The sequence below is a fragment of the Biomphalaria glabrata genome, chromosome 9 (assembly GCF_947242115.1).
Source record: "Biomphalaria glabrata chromosome 9, xgBioGlab47.1, whole genome shotgun sequence".
Taxonomy (NCBI): domain Eukaryota; kingdom Metazoa; phylum Mollusca; class Gastropoda; family Planorbidae; genus Biomphalaria; species Biomphalaria glabrata.
Window position 1 is genome coordinate 21,004,673 of NC_074719.1, and position 25,384 is coordinate 21,030,056.

Sequence of the window (25,384 nt, forward strand, 5' to 3'; positions counted from 1 at the left end):
AACACAGTTCTTCATAGCGTTGAATAAATACTGATTAGAGATTGTTTCTTGAATTGAGTGTATTGATGTATAGCCAATAAGCATAATCTTCGTTTACTTGAAACTTTTTATAATAGACAGTTTCAATAATTTATATAGATATTATTTTTAATATATTGCTTTTTAATCTGTATATACTGTGGGCACACCTGATTTCTGTAGGCTATGTGTCGGCGGGCCGCATAAAACACTCCGGCGGGCCGCATGTGGCCCGCGGGCAGTAATTTGCCCACCCCTGCTCTATATTACTGATTTATTTGTCTATTATACCTAAGGTGTAATTGCACTGCAGGTGCATAATATATTATGATACACTATACTTATTAAATGGTGTTCTAAATTATGGTCGACTATATATATAATATGGGCCTACTAAATATATTTTATATTCTTACACTTCTAAAACAAAAGTAAACATTTTATTTAAAATGTACCTAAGTAGCCTAATCTAGCCAATAGCAATACATTTTGCAATATTAATATTTTTAGAAACATTTATTTTTTAGAAAATAGCAAAAACGTTTGCAATGAATATTTCAAAATATTCAGAACAATGATCCCCCAAGTTAATTTTTACTATTAATTTTTTAATGCTGAATAGTTGTAAAATGTTTTTTTTTTTTTTTTTTTTTTTTGCTTGCATATTTAATTTTACAAATTAAATTATTCTCTTTCAGAAAAGAAAAAAAGTAACCGTTGCATCAGAACTTTGAAAGGTCTAAAATATCATGATGTAGAATTTTCAATATCTTTCTAATGTCTGTTATCTACAGACAGACAGACCACACAAAAATAATAGAACAGACTATAGACTCACATACGTAGATACATTATAGATATGTATAGGTCTGTGCTGGTTAGTATTTATTATATATGTACATCCGGTTATTTTGTCTATAAACAATTGAACAATGGAGGTAAGAAGAAAATAAAGTATCGCAAATATCTAGACTAGAATCTAGATCTAGATATCTAATTCTAGACTAGATCTAGATGTGACCATGTGTGTAGGCCTACTAGACTTAGATTTAGAACTAATCTTATCTAAAATGACTAAGACTGCTTTATTGATAATTGATCCTTAACATGGAAATTTGCTACAATTTCATGAATTTGACGACAGAGACAGACAAGAGACGAAGAGTTGACAAGAGTACAATTGTAACAATACTAAGTAGATCTAGATCTAATAGTAATAGAGTACAAACTTATCAAACTACAGTTAACTACACTATTATTACTATTTCTAGATCTAGACTCTATCTCTAGATCTATTCTATTAATTATTAATTTATTACTAATGATCTAGATCTATTAAATTAATCTATTCCTAATGTCACTAATCACTAATGTCAATTACAAGGACTCTTATTATATTTATTGTTTATATATTGTTATGACTTTGCCATGCGCACCGCCATCCAAGATAGTGCAGAAAGAAGGTGCGCACTATCAGTGACCAGACAAGTTGGATGTTGACATAGGAGACTAACGATTTCCGCCCAAGTAGAGAGCCAATATGGAGACGCTATGCTCAAGGCAGATGCCCCTTTGTGTTTGTCATGTCTCCATGTAAATAAACATCTATGTCCTTGTTGAGTTGCCTCACTTAAGTTATTACAATATGATCATAATCTGAATCTTATATGATAACTGATATTATGATATAGATCTAGATCTATGATATAAAGTCTAAAGTAAAAGTATAATTTATACTTAATAAAAGACAACACAACAGAAACATAGTTTACATACACATAAATTATTATAAATACAACAGACACACAACAAGAGTTCATTCAGCGACTACATACTTTCATCTTCTCTTGGTCCTTTTCATGTTTCCTGATCAACGAGTGGCATTGATAGATATCTTAAATCTTTTTATTATAGAGCTAGTCTATATCTAATTAATCTAGTCTAGATAAATCTAGATTCTAGATCTATTATTCTATTAGTTAGAATGTTAGATCTAGTAAGATGAAGAGTAAAGTCTTGAAAGCTGATCTAGAATTTAGTTAGAATGGTTAGATCTAGAATCTATATATGTGTGTAATTTATTTATTCTGGACATTACATGAATCCGTACAACTCGCTGTTTTGTGGTCATTAAATCTTTATTTTGATATTAAATATGAAACTAGCACGCTGTATAGTAAGCATGTCCATTTTCCAATGCTTCTGACCCAATTTCCTTCCATTTAGCTGTATTTTTATGTAAGAAAAGGAATGTCAAATTTGTAAGTCAGGTTGTTGTTTTTTTTTCCTATGTTACCAGGATGACTTTACCTCTTCCTAGGGTTAAGACTGTATTTTTTGGTCTATGCTAATGAGCCCGCCAACATTTATTCTGTTTTTGGAGCTGATTTATTTGATTCATAAGCCAAGTTGTTTGATTTATAAAAAAAATTTAATAGATTTTATTTGTATTAAATTAATAAATGATTTTCTTACCAAAATTTATTCCAAGCAATTAGTTTTGGACATCAATATTAATGATCTTATTATATTATATTTTATTGTTTGTTGTTGTTGTTTTTTTTTTATAGAGAATAAATGGGGAAATGTTTGGAGTGAGCTTGAAGTTAAATGCCTAGATCTAGACCTACTATCCTAGCTTGTACTGTACTACAAGAGTTCATCTGTATTAGAAATTTATTAAATGAATAAAAAAAAAAACACTTGAACATTTAACACACAATGAGGTAGTTCCGGATTTCTTCTCAGTCACGTGGATATGTTGTTTACATTAATGACCTCATTGATTTCATTGTAATTTAAACATGAAAATAGTCTCGATCTATACATCTTTAAGTAATAAAAAGAATGTCACAATAATTCACTAATTTTTATGATTATTTAGTAGGACTACTAGATCTAGGCTAGCACTAAATCCAGATCTACATCTTATCATAGGAAGATATTGCCATGTATAAGACCACAGTCACATGACTTTTTATAAATTAGGTCAGAGATTCGGAACTACCTTATTAATCATGCAAACATAAAATGAGTTTAAAAGTTGGTGTAGAAGTCACTATCCCAGAGACCTAATTTTGGTAGTAGAAGTGGAGTTTATTGATGCCAAATATAGAGACTGTTTGGAATAAATTTTGGTGTTTGGAATCAAATAAAGTGTGACAAAAATTTGTTTGAATCAAATGAAGACACATGGTCTCTTTATTTTGACCTTAAATATAATAAAAAATATAGGTCCGGGATACAAATATAAGTAGTCATCCTTATTCTCCTTAAACTAACAGAGATTTTGATGCTTCATTTTCTTTTCTATGTCAAATCATTAACAAATAATGCGCTGTCAAAGTCAAACTTTGAATTTTTGGCCTATAGGTGTTTGAATAGCATATAAATTACTATAGATCTAGTGAGTAGGTCTAATAGATGAGCTTTAACTTTAAGATGGATAACATTAGCACCGACTTACCTTGATACAGTTACAGTTGAAAGTTTCCAAGTTTAAAAATAATAAAACACAAGAGAGAGACAGTGACACTCAGTGACTAGAATCTAGATCTAGACCTATAAAAAGTATTTAGATCTAGAGTCAGCCAGGAAAACCAATGGCTTGGTAGTAAAAAGTCATGATTAACTTAATTTATTGACTAGATTCTAGATTAACCTAGGGGACACGCATAGGATGTACCGGTAATCATCTTTTTTTTTTTTTTTTTTGAAGTAACATCTATATTTTACAAGACAAAATAATAAATTAACTTGAATAACAATTACCTGAAAACTCTTGAATCTGTACTCTCTATCAATCTAGTTGCCATCAATTTTTTTTCTGGGTGATTAAAGCAAAGACTCAATTTTCTTTTTCTAATGTTGGTTGTTACTGCTGTAGACTTTTACATTCTAACATGTACTGTAGTTAATGTGTTTTAATTAAACATGTGGTTGAAAAAGTCAACATTATTCTAGCAATGATTAATAAATAACTTTTCAGTTTAACAAGATCTGGTAAAAACAGCTTTGTGTTCCACTAAACTAGAGTCAAGCTAACACTTAAGGTTTTAAAACATACAAATCTGCAATATATTATACTAGTCGACCCATGACGTAGCATACGCCGCTATTTTGCAGGGCCGGCCTTATGCCACTGCAACCTATGTGACCCCAGTGAGCCCCGCACTTTCATAGGACCCGCGCTAATTATAGGTGTAAATTATTAAATTAAACCATTTTATAACTTATAAAAGATTTCCTGCGGCCTCCTGAATTACCAGGAGCTCCAAGAAAGCTTCTGAAATTGCAAAATATACGAAAAAGTCCTGGAACTCTCCGGAAATTATTAAAACTTTTTGAAAAATCATACAAATCTCCTGAAATATATAAACAAAAATTGTCATTTTAGGGTGTCATTCAATATGGAAAATGCCAATCCTACACGCGATAAAAAAAGCAGCATTATGCAATATCCATTATTGTTAAATCTGGTGAAAGAAGCTTCTCGCGCCTCAAAATAATGAAGAATTACTTGAGGTCAATAATCCTCATAGATAGATTGAAGGATTTGGTAATTCTTTCTATCTGGGAAATAGAATTTTTATGATATACTGTATGATTTCACTATACCCAGGGCTCGCTAAGTAATTCAGTACATAGTAAAGAATTAATAAAATGCAAATACAAATTTATTTTCTAATACAAACTCTTAATTTTCACTTATTATCCGTATCCCTACCCAAACTTGGCCCCGCGAAATCCGTTTCGAATAGGACCCCACAATGGTTAATTCCATCCCTGCTATTTAGTGACAGGTGAATACAGAGTAGATTACTTGTTCTTCCCCCCCCCCCCTCTTTTTTTTTGCTGCTAAAGTTACGTGGGGTAGAAATAAATAAAAGAGTGATCTTTCCATGACATCTTGTTCACAATGGTTAAGTCCAGCCCTGCTATTTAGTGACAGGTGAATACTACTTGTTCTCCACCCCCCCCCTCTTTTTTTTTGTGGGGTAACTCTAGTCTGACTTGCAGAAATAAAAGAGTGATTTTTCTTATACTTCTTAGTGTCCAAATTGTTGAGTCATGTAGAGAATTATATATATAGATTATATGTTTAAGTACTAATGCTCAAAAACACTTCTTGATTTTAGTTATCATCAGATTCTTGCAACAATGAGCTAAACTTTGTAGAGTGATACAATATAAGCCAGCACCATGAAGTTTGCTGAACATCTGGGTGCCCACATCACCCCAGAGTGGCGGAAACAATATATCCAGTATGAGGTACTGATATTTTTGTCTACAAAATATTAGAACATGTATTGAACAGAGAAAACAAAAGAAAAAAGTATAATTTAATTTATAAACATTTTTTTTTTTGCCATCTTAAACTTTTGCATTTTTTTCTGACAGTATATGAAAGAAATGTTATATGATGCTCAGGAACAAGCTCCATCCCCAGAAGGTTATTATTTTATTTTTTATTCTTAATTGAAATTCATAAATAGAAAAGAATGATAGCCATATATTATACTGTTATGATTCTCTCCTACTCAGGCCTTCTGTAAACACTGCTAAACACAACACATCAAGAACTTGACAACAAGGCTCCAAATAATCTGGTACTTTAGTAATGGTCAAATCAAACAGCCAATACAACACAATTGGCAATACAATCAACTGCTACAACGTTAGACCGTATATCACTGTACTAAACTCATAACTCTACTGTCTCTTCCTGGACTCGTACGTTTCACTGGAGGACTGCACCAGGACCGACTTCATGGCTGACTAACAGTCCCGGTCTCAACGCTCTCCGGTCTTGAACTGCCGCTTTCCTACACACTGTGTCTGGTCTGCCAGGCTTATGATCAGATGACCATAACACGGGCGCTATTCATGTGCAAAGTTCATGACAGTACTGTCCCTTGTCTTTCAATATAGCACGCTAAACTGTATTACTGGCCTGTGTCACATGTCAGCTGGTCACACACAGTTAACCCATTTGCGTCGCAAATAGGGTTATAAAAATACCTAACTTTTATTTTTAAAAAAAAACTTAAGCTGAATATTTAAGAATTGCTATTGTTTTGTTTGTGCAAATGTTTGATATCATTACTACTTATATTGCCTATACCTATTGTATGATGCCCAAGAATGGATAGCTATTGAAAGAATTTCAAAATTTGCAATTAAATTTTTCATTTTACTCACAATAGAGATTGATTTTTAATCAAAAGAATCTAATGTGTACTTTATTTTAAACTCATTCTACTTCTTATACTAGTACATTGTTTGCTACTTCTAGCTACTTATTTTGTAATGCCCATCTATTTCTCATAGATTCCTTGTAAAACAACTTGGTAAAAAGATATATTTAAATATATATTTTTTACAGTAACAGACACTAGTACTATACAGAGATATTTTGCCAGGTTTACAGAAAAGTTTTTCCAGTTTTGTGAAAAAGAGTTATCAAAGATCAACACTTTTTTCTTGGGTCTGTTAACTATTTATTCCATTTATTTATTTATTTTAAATGCATTTAACACTTTGTTGAAATGGTTAAAAATGCTAATCTTTTGATGTAAACCTTTCCTTATTTTTTTTATACATATCTTCATTCTAGAAAAACTATCAGAAGCAAACAGAAAGTATGCCAACTTGAAAGCTGAGCTTGAAGTCTTCTTAAATCATCACAGTCAACAGAGACACACACAGTTGAGACGAAGGAAAGCTAGCATGGCCAATCTACAGTTGTTTAAGGTATACTTTTTGACAAACAAGGCAACTTTTCATAAATGTTTTGTCAAATATTTTTTATGTCTTTTAATACTTAATTATTCTTTTTTCAACAATTTCCATTTTTAACTTTGTATTTAGGACAAAGAACTGAAAGGCCAGGCCATGTCATCCATGAGAAAACTCCATGATTTAAAATTAGCTTTTTCTGAATTCTACCTAAGTTTGGTTCTTCTTCAGAATTACCAAACATTGAATTTCACAGGGTTCAGAAAGATTTTGAAAAAACATGATAAGGTGAGTAGTGTCTCCAATGTATCTTTTAGATTGTTACTTTGGGAAGTTCTTCCTCATTCTCATTATTATGTTGGAGTGTTCAGATGACTAGGTCAATATATGAGATGAACTGTGCAGTGATTTCCAAATCAGGGAGCTCTCCATATAGTTCTCTTTCTATTGGGGTGTTTTGGGGCAAGTGTCTTGTCCAGGCCTCTTGGTAAAGAATGCATTTTTGGAGGACGTGGTCAGCATTCTCTGATCTGATAACACCCCACATGGGCAGATTTCACTAGTTATCTAGGGTAATTAAATATTTGCATTAAAAACTGAGTCACTTCTCATTATCTTAAATTTTTAGTTTTGTAATCAATTGTAAAATTATTATTTTTTTACCATTGACAGTGCTTATTTTAGATACACACATCACATTATTGAAAAATAGACATTTAGTTTTTTTATGGTGTTTTTTTTTAGTTTGTTTTATGTTTTAAACTTATAGCTTTTCATTGTAACAGATTTGGTTTATTATATCTCTTTTCATAATGCTATAGATGATGCAAACAACCACCGGCTCTGAATGGAGGCAGGCTCATGTTGAGGCTTCAGCATTTTATACCAACAAAGAAGTCGACCATCTCATTAAAGATGTAGAAGTAAGTGGGATTAATTTAGGTAAACATTGATTTCTAAAATTGTAAAGGTTTATTTTTACACATGAAATAGATTTAGTCATTATACTCATTTGCTTCTTGAATATTTTATTTTTCATACAGCAAAGTGTCACCAGTGAACTTGAAGGTGGGGATAGGTCAAAAGCCATGAAAAGACTACGTGTTCCACCACTTGGTGATGAGGTATACAATTTCTTTGTTCTTTCGTTTTGTATTTATTCTTTTTTTTTAAGCTGTTGATCCAATATTTATACATTTTGCACCACTATTTTAACTTTTAATTGTATTTGATTGCTTGGAATGAAATACATAAAGGCTTCATTTCTGGCTTTTTAAATTGTTTTGCTCTTGTGAGGGCACAATTTTTGATTTGCAATAAACATTAAATTTCATTTTCATTTCATTACTATAGTTTGGCTAATGTACTGTACAGTAAAGCTTGTCAGGTTTCTCCTCTTGTTTTCTTAAATTTAGCAGATTTTTGAAACCATTATTGACTCCAAAAATAAGATATCTAAAATAACACCTCCTCATTATATTTCAGGGTCAGCAGGTCAGATGTTTTCTTTTTTTTTTTTTTTTTATAATGAATATTGTCATTTGCTTTGTAACCAGTTTGTTAAATTTTAGTATGGTTCTCACTACATATATTTATGTATTTGTGAGTGTTGTTTGAGCTTGTCTAATATAACTACCATATTTTTGTGTGGTCATCTTAGACAAGTTTTACTGTACAGTTTTGTATAAGCATCCATTACATGTTTGCTATTGTGTATGCATGATTAGGCTCAACAGTATAGATATGTTTTCTGTTCATGTTTTTGGAATCAGGTATTTTATATTGGAAAGAAAACATAGCATAGGCCATGAATTCTGAATCAAATATTTAGCAGATTATCCCAGGTCATGAGTTATATCTCTTCTAGTTTTGTTTTACATGTTTCCGATATTACCTGAGAATTGATGATTATTACTTATGAACCCTAACCTCCCACAGGACATTGGGAGGGGGGGGGGTTTGAACAGGGTTTGAACAGTCCAAAGCACATATCACACGATCATGAGGCCTGAAGCAGGATATATGCATATAATTATGTTTGTCACAAGAACAAAAAGATTTTTAGCTGGCGCAAAAGTTGTAATCAAATTGGTGACCAATGTTAACATAAGCAAATAAAAAAAGTTAACAGTGTTAAGGACTTTTTTTTTAAAACAATGGAATATTTAAAATCAAAGAATTTTTTCTTAAGGAATTTGTAGCAACTGTAATAATGGTTTGTGTGTGGGGGAGTCTGTATTTTGTATGTACAACATCCAAATATCATCCTATTTTAATTGTTTTGTGAAAAGCATTGATTATTATTTCATTTTTTTACTTTATTTATTTGTTTTTTATGCTTGTTTTTGAAATTGTAAGTTCTCTATTTTCCTTTTGTTCTATATAATAACTTATCTGTGAAAATTTGATTTACTGGCCAAATTATTATTTCTCATCACCTTTTTTTTTTTTAATTTATTTTCTTTGTTAAGTTTTTTCATTTTATTCTGTATGTACTAATTGTCATATCATACTAATTTATTTAACATTAATATTAGATTTAAACTCAAAAGTACAAATGTGTTAGGTTTTATTATCAGCATTTGATTTCTACATCATTACTGAAACATGAAATGTTGCATATGTTTGCATATAACAATGCCTGTTGTTTACACAGAATCCATAACTATTATATAAAAGTACTGTTGTTTTTTTTTTCAGATTTCTCTAATCTTCTACAAATGTATAGATCTATATTTTTTATGTTCATAAATATCCAAAGTAAATAGTCAAAACTTATATTTAAAGTCCACTGTATATTATTATTTTAATAGGCTTAAATATTATTTAGGTAATTTTTTTTTATTCATCCAATGCATCATCAAACTCAGTGAGGGCTTTAAAATCTCAAATTCTCCCTCTTAAAGCCCTGAATTAAAGACCCACAGTTGAACATTGTGTATCATTGTATGTCTATTTCCATACAAGAGCAAGTAGCTTTTCTGACAGGTTGAATCAAAATATTTCAAATTCAGGACAAATAACCTAAGACAAGGTTTACTCTTCCGCTCCAATGCAAGAGCACAGTGAGTCAAATTTCATCAGGCGCATGCAATTAAGGCACCAATCAGTAACACATCCTGCTCTAATATGCTTGTTGAGATATGCAAAGCCTCCTCGACAGAGACTCAGAAACTAGCCAATGGATAAAAGGTAGCTTTTTTGAAAGGTTGAATCAGAATATTTCAAATTTTGGACATAGGCAACCTGAAGCAAGGTTTACTCTTCCTCCCAGTGAAAGAACACAGTCAAAATTTAGCCAGACATGTTCAATGAAGGCACCAATCAGTGACACATATGCTGATACTGACATGCAAAGCCTCCACAACAAAGAGACTTAGAAATTAGCCAATGGAAAAAGTTTTTTTTTAGCTTATTAGGCTATTTATAGTATTTTGAAAACAAAAAAGATAAATATCTGCATTTCAGCATGTATTATGTCTCCAAAATATGTACAACTTCTATTAACTGCTGTCATCAGTAAATAGCTTAAAATTACTTTTGAAATATGTTTATTTGAAAAAAGGTGATCCAAAGATTTCCACTGGTTTAATGACACAGCAAGAAAAAAAAAGATTATAAAGTTAAAATTATATTTACACACAAAAATGTGTTTAATTTAATTTTTACCTTCATTAATGATTTTCAGAGTATAAAGATACCAAACTAATGTTGTAGTTGGTCAGTTTTTCTGTTGTCTCAATTAATTAGATATATCTAAACATTATAATGTTTAATATCCTTTATTTAGATCTGTGCTTCCCCCCCCCCCCCTTGGGTAATGCAGCCATTCAGTTGTTTGTAAATATCTCTTAAGATGTATTGCTGTATCAGAATTTCTGTCAATACTTCATACTAATTTAAGATTAAAATTGCAAAGTCATTGGGAACAAGTTTATTTCTTATAGTTGACAAAGTGTGTTTAACATGTTGTTGTTTTTTATGATGCTCTCCATTGTTAAGAAGCATTTATGAATTTTGTATTATGTACCTGTGACCCATAGAACTAATACAAATAACTGAGTTTGATTCTTGGATGTTAACATTATACATTGATTTCTTGTTACCAGCAACATCCCTGGACCAATTTCAAAATGGGTCTCTGTCTTGGCATGTTTGCAGTATTAGTCATTGTGATTATCATTTCTGGTAAGTTACTGCTTTGTTATAGTTTTAAGCCTATTAAAATAATAATATTCATTTTATATAAATCTAATATGTAGGCTTGTCAATATATATATATATATTTTTTTTTTTAAAGAAAATGTCCAGCCTGACAAGAATAAATATAAATCTAAGCGAAATGTCTCATTTTTTATCTAATCAAATTATTTTTGTATTAACATTTCTTGATTTAGAAGACAAGTAAATTACAATCCAATCAAGGAATTTTTCTTCTGATCATTTCTGAAAAGAATATGATAAAATACTCAGGACATTACAGTTGATTCTTGATAGTCTTAGAGACCAAGAGGGTGTCAAATAGCTGAAAACATCAGATTACCAAAAGTTTACTTCAAAGAATCTATTTATGATGTCATAAGAAAAATAAACAATAGACAACAAAGAAAAATGTATTGAATAAAAAAAAATACAAAACATATGATTTCAGCTTTCAAATACTTCACTAAATTACAATTTAATCCTACTTACATTTGAAAACTGTACGGATATGTGTGGATTTCAAAGTGTCTATCAAAAGTCAATTGTATTAATATGCCATTATACATTTTTTAAATATTTTTTTTTAGTGTGTGTCTTGAATCAGTCATAACTTTTTATTAACAATTAGCTAATTTTCTTATCCAGTTACTTTTTTTTTTTTTTTTTTAAGATTTTTTTTTTTTGCTTGGTTAGTGAATAATGAAAAGCTTACAATCAATCCCTTATGCTAATGTTTGAGAATTTTTTGTACACAGCCATCTATGTTGACCGAGCAGAGGATTGGGAGGCAGCTTTGCACATGTATCGTGGGTCTTTCTTGGTCATCTTTGATCTGTTCCTCCTCGGGGTCAACACATATGGATGGAGGTCATCAGGAGTCAATCATGTTCTTATTTTTGAAATTGACCCTAGAAATCACCTTACCCATTCTCAGCTTCTTGAGGTAGGCAACTCTGTTTTGTATGTTTTATTTTTTTTTTTTTGTCAATTCACTTTTTTTAAATTTAGCTTTAATTTATATATTTTTTTAAATTTATTTTGGCATAAATTTAATTACTAATATTTCAGTAATTTTTCAATTATGAACTTAGCACTTTGTGTATACAAATAATGTCATTATTTCTTGATGTGTTCCTTGTTAGACTTCGTGCATTGATTTCAATTATTTTTCTCCATTTTTTAATCCTTGTCAGCTTGCATCATTTCTTGGAGTCATCTGGGCTTTGAGTGTCCTGTCCTACTTGTACAGTGAATATCTCAGTATTCCTCCCATGGCCATGCCGCTGGCCTTCACAACATTCCTGATAGTGGCTCTGATCAATCCATTCAAGATTTTCTACTATAGGGCCAGGATGTGGCTACTGCGAATTTTAGTAGGTTTCATAATTTTATAAAGCTACAATTTTAAAGATTTATTTCACTCTTCGTTTCATATTGCAAATAATAAAAAGATTGGGGGGGAGGGGGGTTAGTCAGACAACTATGACACTACATTAAAAAGAAATGAAAAGTTTTACAATTTCAATAGTATCTTTGATTGTATTGCATCAGCAACATACAATAAAAAAATGTTTATTGCAGTAGTGATAATTTTAGGATGAATTAAAAGTTAAATCTTGTGTCTATTTTAAAAATGCATTGTGACCTTTTCAAGTTTTAAACAAACAGTATTTAGAAACATGGCTAATTCTCTTATAGTACTCTCCAATCATGAAAATCTTATAAGTCTGACATTGACAGTTCTGTACATTTAAACTCTGTCTTTGTAATTTTAGCGTTATTATTTAACTTAAAGAATATAAATAGTTACATAATAAAAGTGTAACACCTGCAGAAGGTCATAAATAAATAATTAAAATAAAATGCTTTAGTTTTTTTAATGAAAACATGCTGTATTGAAATGGTTAACCTTATTTATGAGATAATAATTAGTAAAGAAAATATACATTGCCACTATTGTGTACTTAATCTTTCTACAGTTTAGAATAGTCACAGCCCCATTTCATCATGTTGGGTTTGCAGACTTTTGGCTGGCTGACCAACTGAACAGCTTGGTTACTGTTCTTCTAGATCTAGAATATCTCATCTGTTACTATTCCTTTGATGTTAAATGGCTAGGAGGTGATCCTGAAAGTAAGAACTTGAATATTTCTTTGGTTAAACTTTTTTTTTTTTGTCATTTCAAATTATTTCTACAATAGAGTTTTGATATTAAAGACAGATTGGTTGACAAGATGGCCCCATAACAGCATGGTAATTTATTATCTAGCAATATTAAATATTAACATTTAATAAAACCTTTTTCCTTTCATTCTGGATATTTAAACGTGTTTAAATATGAGTTTAAGCTGGTTTTTTGTATTTGTACCTTGTAATTAGGGTATAATATATCATAGATATATATATATATACATATATATATATATATATATAATTTCTACTTTGCTAGTTTTGTAAATTTTGTATATTAAAACTACTTTCCTTTTTTGTTTACAGGGGAGAGTGTATGCAGTAAAAATGTATATGGTATTATAGCAATAGTCTCCAGCTTACCAGCATGGTTTAGATTTGCTCAGTGCCTGCGACGTTACAGAGACACCAAACTTGTGTTCCCACACATTGTTAATGCTGGGAAATACTCCACAACATTTTTTGTAGTTCTCTTCTCTACCCTGTACAAAGTTCATGTTGGTAAGTAAGCAACTTGTTAGTAATGCGCAGAATTATTTCTTGGTAAAAACAAACAACATGGAATGCTGTACAAGAAAGGTTAGCTCAAAATATAACAGAATTCTTCAGTTATTTTATTTATTTTTTTTTTAGCTTTTATTAGCTTTCATTTTTGATGTATACAAAGTGTTATTTTTTTCGCAACAAACTTCAAGTCAATAATGTTTCAGTAAAAGTTTAAGAAAAAAGGTTTCAGTTGCACTTCATTTATGGGTAAAAGCCTGTAATATTTTTTAAGAAATTTGTCACATGTGTATACATGTCAGGCTTGACATCATAACAACTGACCATTAGTACATAAACTGTATTATTAGGTCACATTGTGTGTGCATGAGATCCTTCTGGATAACTTCGATTTGAATAAACTAGGATGTTGGGTGTTAGGGCATGATTAGGAATAAGTTATTTGTTTCATAGAAATGAAAAGTTTTGACTTAGAGACAACAACGCGACTGGTAAAAATAAGAATAGGACTTAGAAAGAATAATGAAACTTAAACAGAATACGTTTGACGGCTGTTTTTATGAACGCAGAGATTTAGCTTTTACGACATTTGACGATTCTCCTTGCTATTATTAAACTTCTTGTTTGACATTCGCTATCAGCATAAACTAACTTATATTGTTGGCCTTTAGCCAGTTATTAAGTGCTTCTGGGCTGTGTCTTATGCAGATAAGCTCTCCTAAACCATATATTTTGTATTCCTCAGAAATGTATGGTGATCACTACCGTCAAGCATCTGTGTTTTTCTATCTGTGGATTGTTTCCGCTGTCATCAGTTCCTGTTACACCTATACCTGGGACATTAAAATGGATTGGGGTTTGATGGATAAAAATGCTGGAGACAATAGATTCCTCAGAGAGGAAGTTGTCTATGCCTACAAGGTATAAACATTTTGATATCTAGAAAGCGTTATTGATTCCAAGACTTGCTAATCATTCAACATGTTTTTAATCAAACATAAAGCAAGGACTTTCTAGATTAGACCTGCTCAGGTTGTAGTCTTCACTATGTGTGTTGTAAGCTTCACATTATCTCACCATTTGAGGAACGCCTTGTCCTTAATATAGCATTCATTTTTTGAAGGAGTTACAGTCCGCCGAAGAGCCCCAATTATGTTGATGTTCCTTGGAGGTTTTAAGAAGTTTTTGTTTCATGAAAGCTCAAAGGTTGATAATCAATAATTATGTATAACTTTGTTGTGATAAAAAACAAAACAATTGATGACAATAACTCCCAAATTAGTATGAAAAAATGCTAAATGCATCCTAATTAAATGAATTTGATGGAGTTTTAGAAATCTTGGTTGAACACATATTTACTTTTATCGATGCGAAAATGTAAAAATCGAACCATAAATAAGTTGTTGTTTTTTTGTTACATTTTTCTGAGAAATAACTAAAAAATTTACAAAATGTTAAATAGCGGAATTTTTTTGCTAATTTTTTTTATTTTGATTTGATTTAGAATTATTCTATAAAGTAATATACAATTGTTAATGCATTACTAAATGATTATTTTTTATTTTAAAACTTTTTCTTTTAAAGTTTGTTGCATGGTAAATTGTATTCATTAGCAACTTAATCATGGTTAATCAGAATACGAACTGCATTTATAATAGTAAAAAAAAAAGAACTCAAACAAAACTCATAATTAATATACTTCCCTAAGTATTAGAAGGATAATAAATAGCTCATTTTTGTAAATTCTCTTATTTTATTAGTCAAAATAATTTGTTTTTTCTTTCTAGGCCTACTATTATTTTGCTATGATAGAAGATTTTATTCTAAGATTTTTATGGACATTGACTGTTTCTGTTGGGGAAGGACTTTTTTATAACAATACAGTTTTAAAAACTGTTTTTGCAAGTTTGGAAGTTTTCAGGTGAGCCCTGATTAAGTGAACTACAAATGTATTGGTTGTATTCTGACTGAAATTGTTTACTTATGAATGAACTTAGGTCTTCATTACTTTTTTTTTTGTTTTTTTGTCAATTTTATCTTAAATTTATACATTTTATAAATGAAGCATGTAATCATTACTAAAAACATGATTTAATTGTTGATTACTAAAAACATTATTGAAATTCTGTTGCAGGAGATTCGTTTGGAACTTTTTCCGTCTAGAGAATGAACATTTAAATAACTGTGGGCAGTTCCGAGCGGTGAGAGACATATCAATAGGACCAATAGATTCCAACTTTGAGCAACAGTTATTGGATATTATGGACAGTGAGAATGAAACAGATTGGAGGCTTAACGATAAGAGAAGACGTGGATTTAGGTACATTTGAAGACATTAAACCAGTATTTAAATATTATAGCCATAGATTTAAGATTTGTTCATCTGTAAACATTGGGTACTGTTCATTAAATGCTTTATTTTGATTTAAAAAAATAGAGTTTTCCAGGATGAACAAAAATGAGCAAAGGGGGTAGTGTTACTGAAACTGTTACACTTTTTTATTTGATTACAAAATCTAACATATTTGATTTTATTTTAAAGGAAAATGAATTGGCTACAAAAGTGTAATAACAAAAATATATTATTTAAAAAATAATTATTTTAATTAGTTTAAACTGAATATGGAAAAACAAAATCATAAAAAAGACAATAAACTGAAAGATTTAACCTTAGGATTCTACTTTTAATTCTTAAATATTGACAAATCACAAAAACCTAAACACTATTTTTCCCTTTAAATTTAATAAAAGATGAAAAAATGCACTAAGAAATTGTATTATGTAAATATTTTGGGTTCCATGATATAAACTTATAAGTGGAACCACTAACACAATGTTGTCATTTAAAAAAAAAAGTCTTGGTTACGCATCCTATTTACAACCAAAACAAAGTACAATCACTCTCACATGAAAAATAAAAAATAAAGAGAGACATATAAAGTTTATCGTTATAAAGATAGTGAAACAAATATTGTACTCCAAGTTACGCCCTTAGAGTAACACCCCTCTCGCCAGCGCTAGCGAAGTTACTTGCTGAGAGTAATGCCACACTGAAAGAGTTAATAGTTATTTATGATTCCTTTTTTTTTTTTTGTTGTTGTAAACACTAACTATCATAGCATTCAAATTTTCATTTATATTCATTAAATTATGACCGTTGGTTAAATTATTTTGCACCAGTACCAACCAAGGACTTTCTTTTAAATAGTAATAGCTTGTAAGTCTGTGTCATAATTATCGAGAATTTGTGTCATTCATATTTTATTCTTGTCTTTAGTTTGTATTGCATTGAATATTGCAATGTACTAATTCATATAGTTTTAACATTTCTGACAGAAATAACAAAGAATCTCGACTGTTCATTGATGAAGATGATGAAAGGGTGCCTTTAGTGAATGGAGGTAAAGAACTAAAGAGGATGTGAACCAAGTCATTATAACATTAATTACATTGAGAAAGTTATCTCTGGTCAAAATGAAGAAGAAATGCCATATTGTATTTATTTAACAAACCAATATATTTGCTTTCAAGATGATCATCATGCATACACTTACAATGCTTTGCAATTTCTTGTCTTTATATTCTCTTTTTGTATTGTTCTCTGGTCACTTGTATATCTACTGTATATTATGAAGAGATCTTTATAAACACTGACAATCAAAACATTGATTGAAACATTTTATTTATTCAAGATTTACTTCTCTGTTATAGTGTTCATGTAATTTCTGGTTTTATTATGTACATTTTTTAAAGTTTTCAAACATCTTTGATTATGTATTTAAAATTCTGTTTGACATAAGCAGCACACATTAATATTGATGTAGAAATGTTCAATGTTAAAGTGTTTTATTAGTTACAATTTTTTTTTTCTATGGAAACAAAGTTGTTGTTTTTTCTAAAGAAAGTGTTGCTGTGTTCAAGAAATTCAAAATAAGTTCTTTCAAATTTAATGTAAATAAATTATTTAATGTTCAATATTTAAAAATTGTTTATGTTTAAGCTTTCGTTATTTATTTTTATAATGTTAAGAAAAAACATAGCACGAGTAAATCTGAAGCATTTTTTTTTGTCTCTAAATTTATAAAACAATCTTTTTATTAAAATATAATTGAATTCTGTTTATTTAAGTTAACAAATATAACAAATATTAATTTGTAATGTTAGTTCAACAAAATTTTATGAAGTTCTAAATATTGAAAATGTAGTAAAGTGATTTGATATTTAATTCCATTTTATGTTAGACAAATTGGAAAACTAATTTTAAAAAAAAATAGAAACAACTTGTGCAGGAAAATGTTTTATTCTTAAGTTCTGATAACTCATTATGATATATAACAAGTGAGTGACACTCTGAACACATTTGAAAAACAAATTACATTCACCAACTATTTACAGAATTGATCAGGCCCATTTGGTCACATTTAAAATTTTTTACCTGAATTGACTAGTGTGCAACTAATTTTTTATATTTATAGGAAACTGTTATCTAAATCATAACACAAATAAATATTGGTCTAATTGCTGGTACATCATAAACATGCTTAAAACAATTATAGCTGTGTTTACAGATATAGATACAAGATCCATTCTGATTAAACCAGCATCATTAAGGACTAACAGGTCTCAAAAACTATAGCAGTGAATGACTGCCTCCATGCACAAAACTGGCAAACTGTTGAATAATACCAACATTGAAAAAAAAAATCTATAATAGGGGGAATAAAAAGAATCATTGTAGAAGCAGAAATTTTTTTGACATTAAATGTTAATGTAGCACAAGATAAAACTGACTTTGCTACTTGGTTGTTATGCACTATAATTATGGCTCAAAATTATGCATAGAGAACTTTTAAATTCATAACCTAGATTTGTTAACATAAGTCAACAATAAATACTGCAATTCAATAAAGTATTACTAATATATCTAGAAATATTATCCATAAGTAATTATTGCAACATATTTTAGCAAACTCAAATCAAAGTACAGTAGAATGAATATTGATATTCAATCAATAAATAAAATAGACTTTTACACTACATAACTGAAATTATTTCAACCAAAAAGCACAAAATTAAAAATTCCTATAGCAAGCTACACATGATTAGGTAAGCAATAGATGTACTATTTAAAGCACAAAAGACATGTACCAATTTATCATAAATTAGGCTTATGCTATCTGATGAACTATCATTAACTAAATAAACAGCCATACATAAGTAATGGTAAATTAAAAGGACCTATAAAACTTATATCACAAACCTTAAAAGCTTATCCTCAACTTCTTCAAAAATGTTTGTATCCCACTAGCAAGAAATTATAATAATAATATAAAATTAATATATATAAAAAAAAAAGAAAAGTTAATGGTAAATATGAAGTTGATTAACTGTTAATCAGAAATTGCTAATAATCATTACAAAAAAATTCAATAGCAGACAATTTATTTATATTTATTTTTTACATTTTTTGTAAATCTGAAAGATAAACCATAAACCCATGTATAACTTGTTTTCTATTCATCAAATGAGTTAAGAGTAGGCTTGGTTTGAACTGACAGAATGAAGAAAACTTAACAAATTCAGAACATAAAATAGAAGTTTACCCAGTAGCCAATTCCTAAATATGAGATTCAATGTTCCCAAAAAATATGCCCAATTAATGCAACAAATACATAAAGCAAAAATAAGGGATCTTAAGATAATTGTGTTAAATAAAGATATTCTGTGCAATACAATTTCAAAGGCTTAAAGGGTTTGTCTGTAAGTTAGAAGCAAAATGTCTTCAAATTCTTCAGTTCCTACCCAGTCTAACAGTGAGAGTAGCAATAGATATGTTCCATTTCTTCAGGTGAACTCTGACACCTTTCCCCGACATCTTTTTCATAGTCTAATCATAGTCTAATCTTGGACAATAATTTGATTCTTTAATTATACCCACCCGAAGGTCATGTATAGCAATTAGTGATAACTAAAATCCCAACAAATTTTGGTTGTTTGTATCCTGACTAAGCCACCATCTCCCCATCATTTAAGAGCCCAGTGAGTGTGAAGGTGTGACAGAAGAGACAAAAAAAGAGGCTAAAGTTTACAAAGATCCATAGACTTCTAAGGTACTACAGTCAACACCATATATTTTTCAACTTTGAACTAAGGTTGCTATACCTTTTGTTAATACTTCAATGATAACTTAACTTTGTTGAAGCTAACCACTCACGACATTACAGATATTCATTGTGAGTGAAGGTTGTGTATAAATAAAGCATTGTAAAATCAAGACATGTCAAACTATCACATGCCTATTAGCACAGGATTAACTACTGACACCTGAAAACCCTGTTGTAACAATGTACATTATTTACATGCTGCTTATGAGATATAGGCATTTCAATTTCATCAAGTTCCTACCAGAAAGATATAATAAAATTTAAATAGTATATTACATAGACATTTGGAAATAAATCACAGTCATTTAGTATTGAATCACAGTCATTTATAAATTCAGTATATACAGATTAAATGTTTAATAGTTCTTGGCATGGCTACAACCCACAACCAAACTACAATCATGAACTCAATCCTACACTGCACTGCAAAAGAAATATTTTCACACTCGATAATGAAATGCTCAGCTGTTTGATGAACAATAACAACTGGATAACAAAAGAGACATCGTCTTGTCAACCCACACAGAAATTTTTCCAAGCAGCTGCCAAAACATTTTTGTAGGCACAGTGGCTGAGCTGTAAAGCGCTTGACTTCTGCCCTATAGACCGCATGGTCAGAAAGGGGAACTTTACATTTTTTTTACCAAAACATTTGTTTAAAAAAAAAAAGTTTGCAAACAAAAGTATTTGTGTGAAAGGCTGATACTGAGAAACAGTGATAACAGTTCAATTCATAGTAGTCTGTCTACGACAAACAGCTTTGGAATAAAAAATGCAATCATTTCAAAATATTTCAGCTTTAAAAAACAACTAATTAAACCTTTGCCATGATGAAAAAGCTAGTAAGAAAAAACATTGAACATTACCTTTTTTTTTTTTAAATGAAATCAATTATGATCTACAAAATAAGAAAATGAATGGAAAAGTAATCAATAATTATAATCTAATGTATATAACGCTTTTAAAAGCATAGTGTAAACTTTTTAAGACTATAAATTTTAAGATGCACAAGTAAAACATTTAATTCATATATCAGTTATAGACAGATATATAAAATCTATTTTTTGGATTTTCAGTAGTCAACTCATTATCAAAGCACCCTGTAACCTTTGATAGATGATCTACAGAAAGGACACTGCCTGGGATCCATCCCTACAATTCGTAGGATGCATTTTTCACATATGTCTCTGTGTCCACATGGATAGATCTCCACTGATCTGGACTCCTCAAAGCAAACAGCACACCTACAGTGTCTATCCCCATCACTTCTATAATTCCTTCTCTGCCTTTGCTGAGGGTTTTGAGCTTCTGTTCTTGTTCTTTCTACAAGGAAAAAAATTTAATTGAAAATAAAAGTAGCCAGATGGTATTATGTTGAATCACAGAGGTAAGTGATATTAGGAAAACTATCAAACCAAAATTGTAAATACTAACAAATCTGTCAACAAACAAACAAACAAACATTATTGTTTTGATTGTAAAAGTTAATGTAATATAAAGAGGTTTTTTTATAAGATAATATGCAAACCTGTTTGAAAAGTGGGATAAGACCGTGGTCCACTTCTAAAGCTTTCTTCCTCCTGATTACTATAGATTTTGTTGAAAATGTAAAAGGCTGCTGTCAAGCCTACTATTGCTGGGATAAGTCCTAGAAGCACAGACTGAAGCATCTTTTGTTTCGCTGAAAGATTGTATAGGACTGGTTTTTGTTTTTAATATACCTATTTAATGAAAAGAAGAGGGAAAAAATCATGTCATACACTTAGCTGAACAAATTAGTCCATCAAAAGTTGAATCACATTTGGTGCTTTTAATATGTTGAGTGATTGGATATGAGGATGTATACTGCTCTTACTGCCAGGGCTGGATTTAGCTATGTGGAGCCCCAGGGGCAGAATTTTTTTGAGACCTGTTACACTTTTTTGCTTTAAAAAAAAATCCACTTTTTATCACTTATCAATAAATATACTGATATCTAATAGCAAGCCATATTTTAGAAGAAAAAATTAAAAGAGTATTTGTAAATTTTATCTAATTTTATTACGGTAAAAAAAAAATGTAAATTTTGTATGTTTCTGAAAATGTGGAGAGTAGGACCATGGGTGACTTTTAAAATCTTTTTTTGTGGGGGCCCCTTTTTTGTGGATTTCCAACTGCACTGCCTTAAATCCAGCCCTTCATGTATCCAATATCTATATACTATATGTATCCAATAAATATAAAAGGATGTTACTCAATATTTTTGTCAATAATAGGCCAAAGATTTGTAGAACTGCCTAGAAACCCAGCAGGCATTATTCAACCTTCAGTCACTTTCTATTGAAGTTTAGACAAATAAATTTTTAAAAATAGAAAACTAAATTCTAATTTACCATGAACTACTAGATGAACACATGAATGTACCTATGGCATACTTCTCTTCTCTTTTATAGGAATGTCTGAACTTTAGACGATAAAATAAGAATCTTTATTTTTCCTTATTTAAAAAAGTAAAGATGTAAAGGTCATCTGTTTCTATGGCACACAGTTAACGAGGGTATCATGTGGCCAGCACAACGACCAAACGCCTTTACTTTTCCCTAACTAATATGACAATATAATAGTCATTCGAAAATAGATGTTGCAGACAACATTGTAATTGTAACAGCATAAATATTTTGAAATGAATCCAATCAAATGTCCATTGAATGTGTTGCTTAACTCCATTGCGTTTTTCAATGGTATAGAGCAATTTAAAACACACCATCGTCCATGATATCAGGTAACCATTAGAGCTGGGTGGACTCAGAGGTACCCAAAGATTCCGAAATTAAAAATCCCAGTCTTCACCAGAATTCAAAACCAGGACGCCCGGTTTTAAAGCCAAGCGCTTTATCGATCAGCCACCACACCTCCCAATTCTTAATTTACTTTTAGTAAAGTGATTTTGCACAAGTAATAAGATTAACTACACCTAGGCAGCAGAAAAAGCTGTTAAACAATGGGCAGGGTCCCTCTAAAAAATAAACTACTGAAGGCTTCTAACCGTTGAATTGAAAAACATTGATTTTATTAGTTTTTCAAAAAATAAAAGAAAAGCAAGAAAACATCATAATACATAATGTAACTTGTAAGAAATAGAAGAAAGTTTTAAAAGGTTATTTAAAAAAAAAAGAACATTTCAAGCTAGAATACTAATAATAAAAATTAAATGCCATTGTTCTTGGCTTGGCGACTAGCCTAGTCACTAGTCCTAGACCTAGTCTAAGACTAGAGTCCTAGAGTTAGAGACTAGACTAGAGAAGAGAGACTTGAGAGAGTCTATACTTTTTTAGTCTATAGCATAGAGTCTATACTTTTTTAGTCTATAGCATAGACTGATAGAGTCACTTAACTAGAGCTAGACTCAGACTATTCTTAACTAGAATTACTAGATCTAGCTAGATAGAGCCATAGAGCATAGTCTAAGACTGTCTAATTTTTTTTTTTACAATAAATAGAATCTAGAATGACAGATTAGTAATTATAGACTATAATTATAATAGACTAATAGAGTCTAGATAATACTACTAATTATTAAGTTACTAATAGATTTAATAGATCTATATTCTATGTCTAGAAGATTACTGATTAGATTTGATTTTGATAGAATCTAGATTGTAAATCTAAACTGTAGACTAGTCACTAGATCTAGTACTAGATTCTAGATTTACTAAGATTAGATTTGATCTAAATTTTCTAAATCTAAATAATACTTTTTACTCTTTATGATGATAATGATATCTAGATCTAGAATCTACTATCTAGATCTAATTCTAATCATGCCTCTGGACTCTAGTAGATTAGTACACTAGATCTAGATATCTATACACTATACAGTCGACAGAAGACGAAGTGTTGTTTATGTTTTTGCGTTAGAAAAAAAAGACAACTACCAGTAGACCTAACAATCAAAAAACATAACTTGAAAACTAAACGGGAAATGTGGAGGGCCCTGGAACGGGATTCTCCGATTATTAATGGAGTAGAGTTGCATATGTGGCTATTAACTATATCTATATATAGTCCAGTGTCATCACTTGGGACAGGGAAGGGGGGGGGGCGTACCAAATGACAACCAAAAAAGTGCATTTTTCTCTTTTTCTAAAGTAGACAACAATGTAGATCAGGGGTTCTCAACTTGTGGTTTGCGACTCCTAAGGGGTCGAATGACCATTTGTAGGTGGTCGCCTAATTTAGCCTATAACCATTGGAAATTTTGTTGTTTTTTTTTTGTCTTTTTTTTTTCCTTCGGAATTTTTTTTTGGTCGTTTCTTACGTGTTTTAACTATAGTAGGCTATACATTTGTACCATAGATTGTATAAATTCCCATCTCAAAATTGTGCAATAATATCTATAAGGAATATTACTCAGATTAGGACACTGTCTACAGAATCATAAAATGATAGTGATGCTTATATTAAATGAAATAAAAAGTGGGAGAGACATATTATATTTAAGAAAACTGACTTATTACAAGAGAATACAGAGGGTCCTTTTATTGAATTCAATATATAATATCATTGTTTTACGGTAGACATAGTTTTCCATTGGTAGTTACTTTTTTTTTTTTAATATAATAGTCATTCGAAAATAGATGTTGCAGACAACATTGTAATTGTAACAGCATAAATATTTTGAAATGAATCGAATCGATGTCCGCATTGAATGTGTTGCTTAACTCCATTGCGTTTTTCAATGGTATAGAGCAATTTAAAACACACCATCGTCCATGATATTGAAGGCAATACGTTTATTACAAAACATACCATAGATCTGAACAAAAGAATATTAGAAAAAAATATATGATGACGATTTTTGTGTCATGGTTTTTCTTCAATAGTTCCACCATGAATGTATGAAGCCGAACAACAGAAACACTCAAGCTTTGGTGATAAAGATATCCATTATTAAAATAAAAATTAGTTTTAAAGCTGACGCAGTAAAAAATAAAATCCAGACCTTAATATCCCCAGTGGCCATTGCAAAGACATTGGTCAAGTTATGAATGGAGCCATATATTCATTACCAAATTTAGTGCAATTTTCTTATCTAACGACACTTTTCACAGGAGAAAAGCTCTGCTATGCAATTCGGAAAATGATGTCTTCTCCGCTTCCAATATTTAACATTCAGCTTGATGAAATCACAGACGTTGCAAATTGTTCACAATTACTAATGGACGTGATTTTAACGACGAGTTTGTTTTGTTTTTTGTTGTTGTTGTTTTTTTTTTTTTTTTTTTTTTTGCTTTTTTTTTTTTTGCGAACCTCTTAAAACAACCTATACAGAAGGTTATGTATTTGACATGTTGATTCATCTTTGGAAAAGTATATGATCTGCTGAAAAATATTTATGGTTTCTGCACAGATAGTGCTCCAAGTATGCTTGGAAGTCGGTCAGGATTGACACGTTTGGTACAGAATGAGTCACCAAATGTCATCGAGCAACGAAGACACTGCCACAATCATTACATCAATAGCTATGCAGCTAAACTGTTGTTCGGACTTCTCGATGGTCCCTGGTTCATGCCATACCCGCTGCCATC

General features: G+C 30.4%; 2 protein-coding genes across 3 annotated transcripts; one reads left to right on the forward strand and one right to left on the reverse strand.

The window, feature by feature from the left end:
* Positions 1 to 903: 903 nt before the first annotated feature.
* LOC106060187 (xenotropic and polytropic retrovirus receptor 1 homolog) lies at positions 904 to 17,652 on the forward strand. Of its 2 annotated transcripts, none has more exons than XM_013217987.2 (17): positions 904 to 956; positions 5,157 to 5,289; positions 5,419 to 5,470; positions 6,404 to 6,505; positions 6,635 to 6,771; positions 6,889 to 7,044; positions 7,578 to 7,679; positions 7,800 to 7,880; positions 10,866 to 10,944; positions 11,715 to 11,902; positions 12,153 to 12,332; positions 12,939 to 13,092; positions 13,456 to 13,650; positions 14,399 to 14,574; positions 15,441 to 15,574; positions 15,788 to 15,973; positions 16,990 to 17,652. In XM_013217987.2, the coding sequence occupies exons 2-17, from the start codon at positions 5,221 to 5,223 to the stop codon at positions 17,075 to 17,077; spliced, it is 2,079 nt and encodes a 692-aa protein (XP_013073441.2). In that variant the 5' UTR covers positions 904 to 956; positions 5,157 to 5,220; the 3' UTR covers positions 17,078 to 17,652. The 2 variants fall into 2 exon arrangements, with proteins under 2 accessions (XP_013073441.2, XP_055896781.1); XM_056040806.1 differs by lacking the exon at positions 904 to 956 and adding an exon at positions 1,479 to 1,611.
* Positions 17,653 to 20,477: 2,825 nt separating this feature from the next.
* LOC106060189 (E3 ubiquitin-protein ligase CBL-C-like) lies at positions 20,478 to 23,659 on the reverse strand. The gene is made up of 3 exons (XM_013217988.2): positions 23,559 to 23,659; positions 21,346 to 21,538; positions 20,478 to 21,140 (listed from the first exon to the last, which is right to left on the reverse strand). The coding sequence occupies exons 2-3, from the start codon at positions 21,485 to 21,487 to the stop codon at positions 20,908 to 20,910; spliced, it is 375 nt and encodes a 124-aa protein (XP_013073442.2). The 5' UTR covers positions 21,488 to 21,538; positions 23,559 to 23,659; the 3' UTR covers positions 20,478 to 20,907.
* Between the last annotated feature and the right edge of the window lie 1,725 nt (positions 23,660 to 25,384).

Coding starts and splice junctions, on each gene's coding strand:
- LOC106060189 (XM_013217988.2), bottom strand. CDS start 21,487: ATGCTTCAGTCTGTGCTTCTAGGACTTATCCCAGCAATAGTAGGCTTG. Junction 21,141..21,345: donor TTATCCCACTTTTCAAACAG/GTTTGCATATTA, acceptor TTTTCCTTGTAG/AAAGAACAAGAACAGAAGCT.
- LOC106060187 (XM_013217987.2), top strand. CDS start 5,221: ATGAAGTTTGCTGAACATCTGGGTGCCCACATCACCCCAGAGTGGCGG. Junction 5,471..6,403: donor ACAAGCTCCATCCCCAGAAG/GTTATTATTTTA, acceptor TATTTTTTACAG/TAACAGACACTAGTACTATA. Junction 15,575..15,787: donor GCAAGTTTGGAAGTTTTCAG/GTGAGCCCTGAT, acceptor ATTCTGTTGCAG/GAGATTCGTTTGGAACTTTT.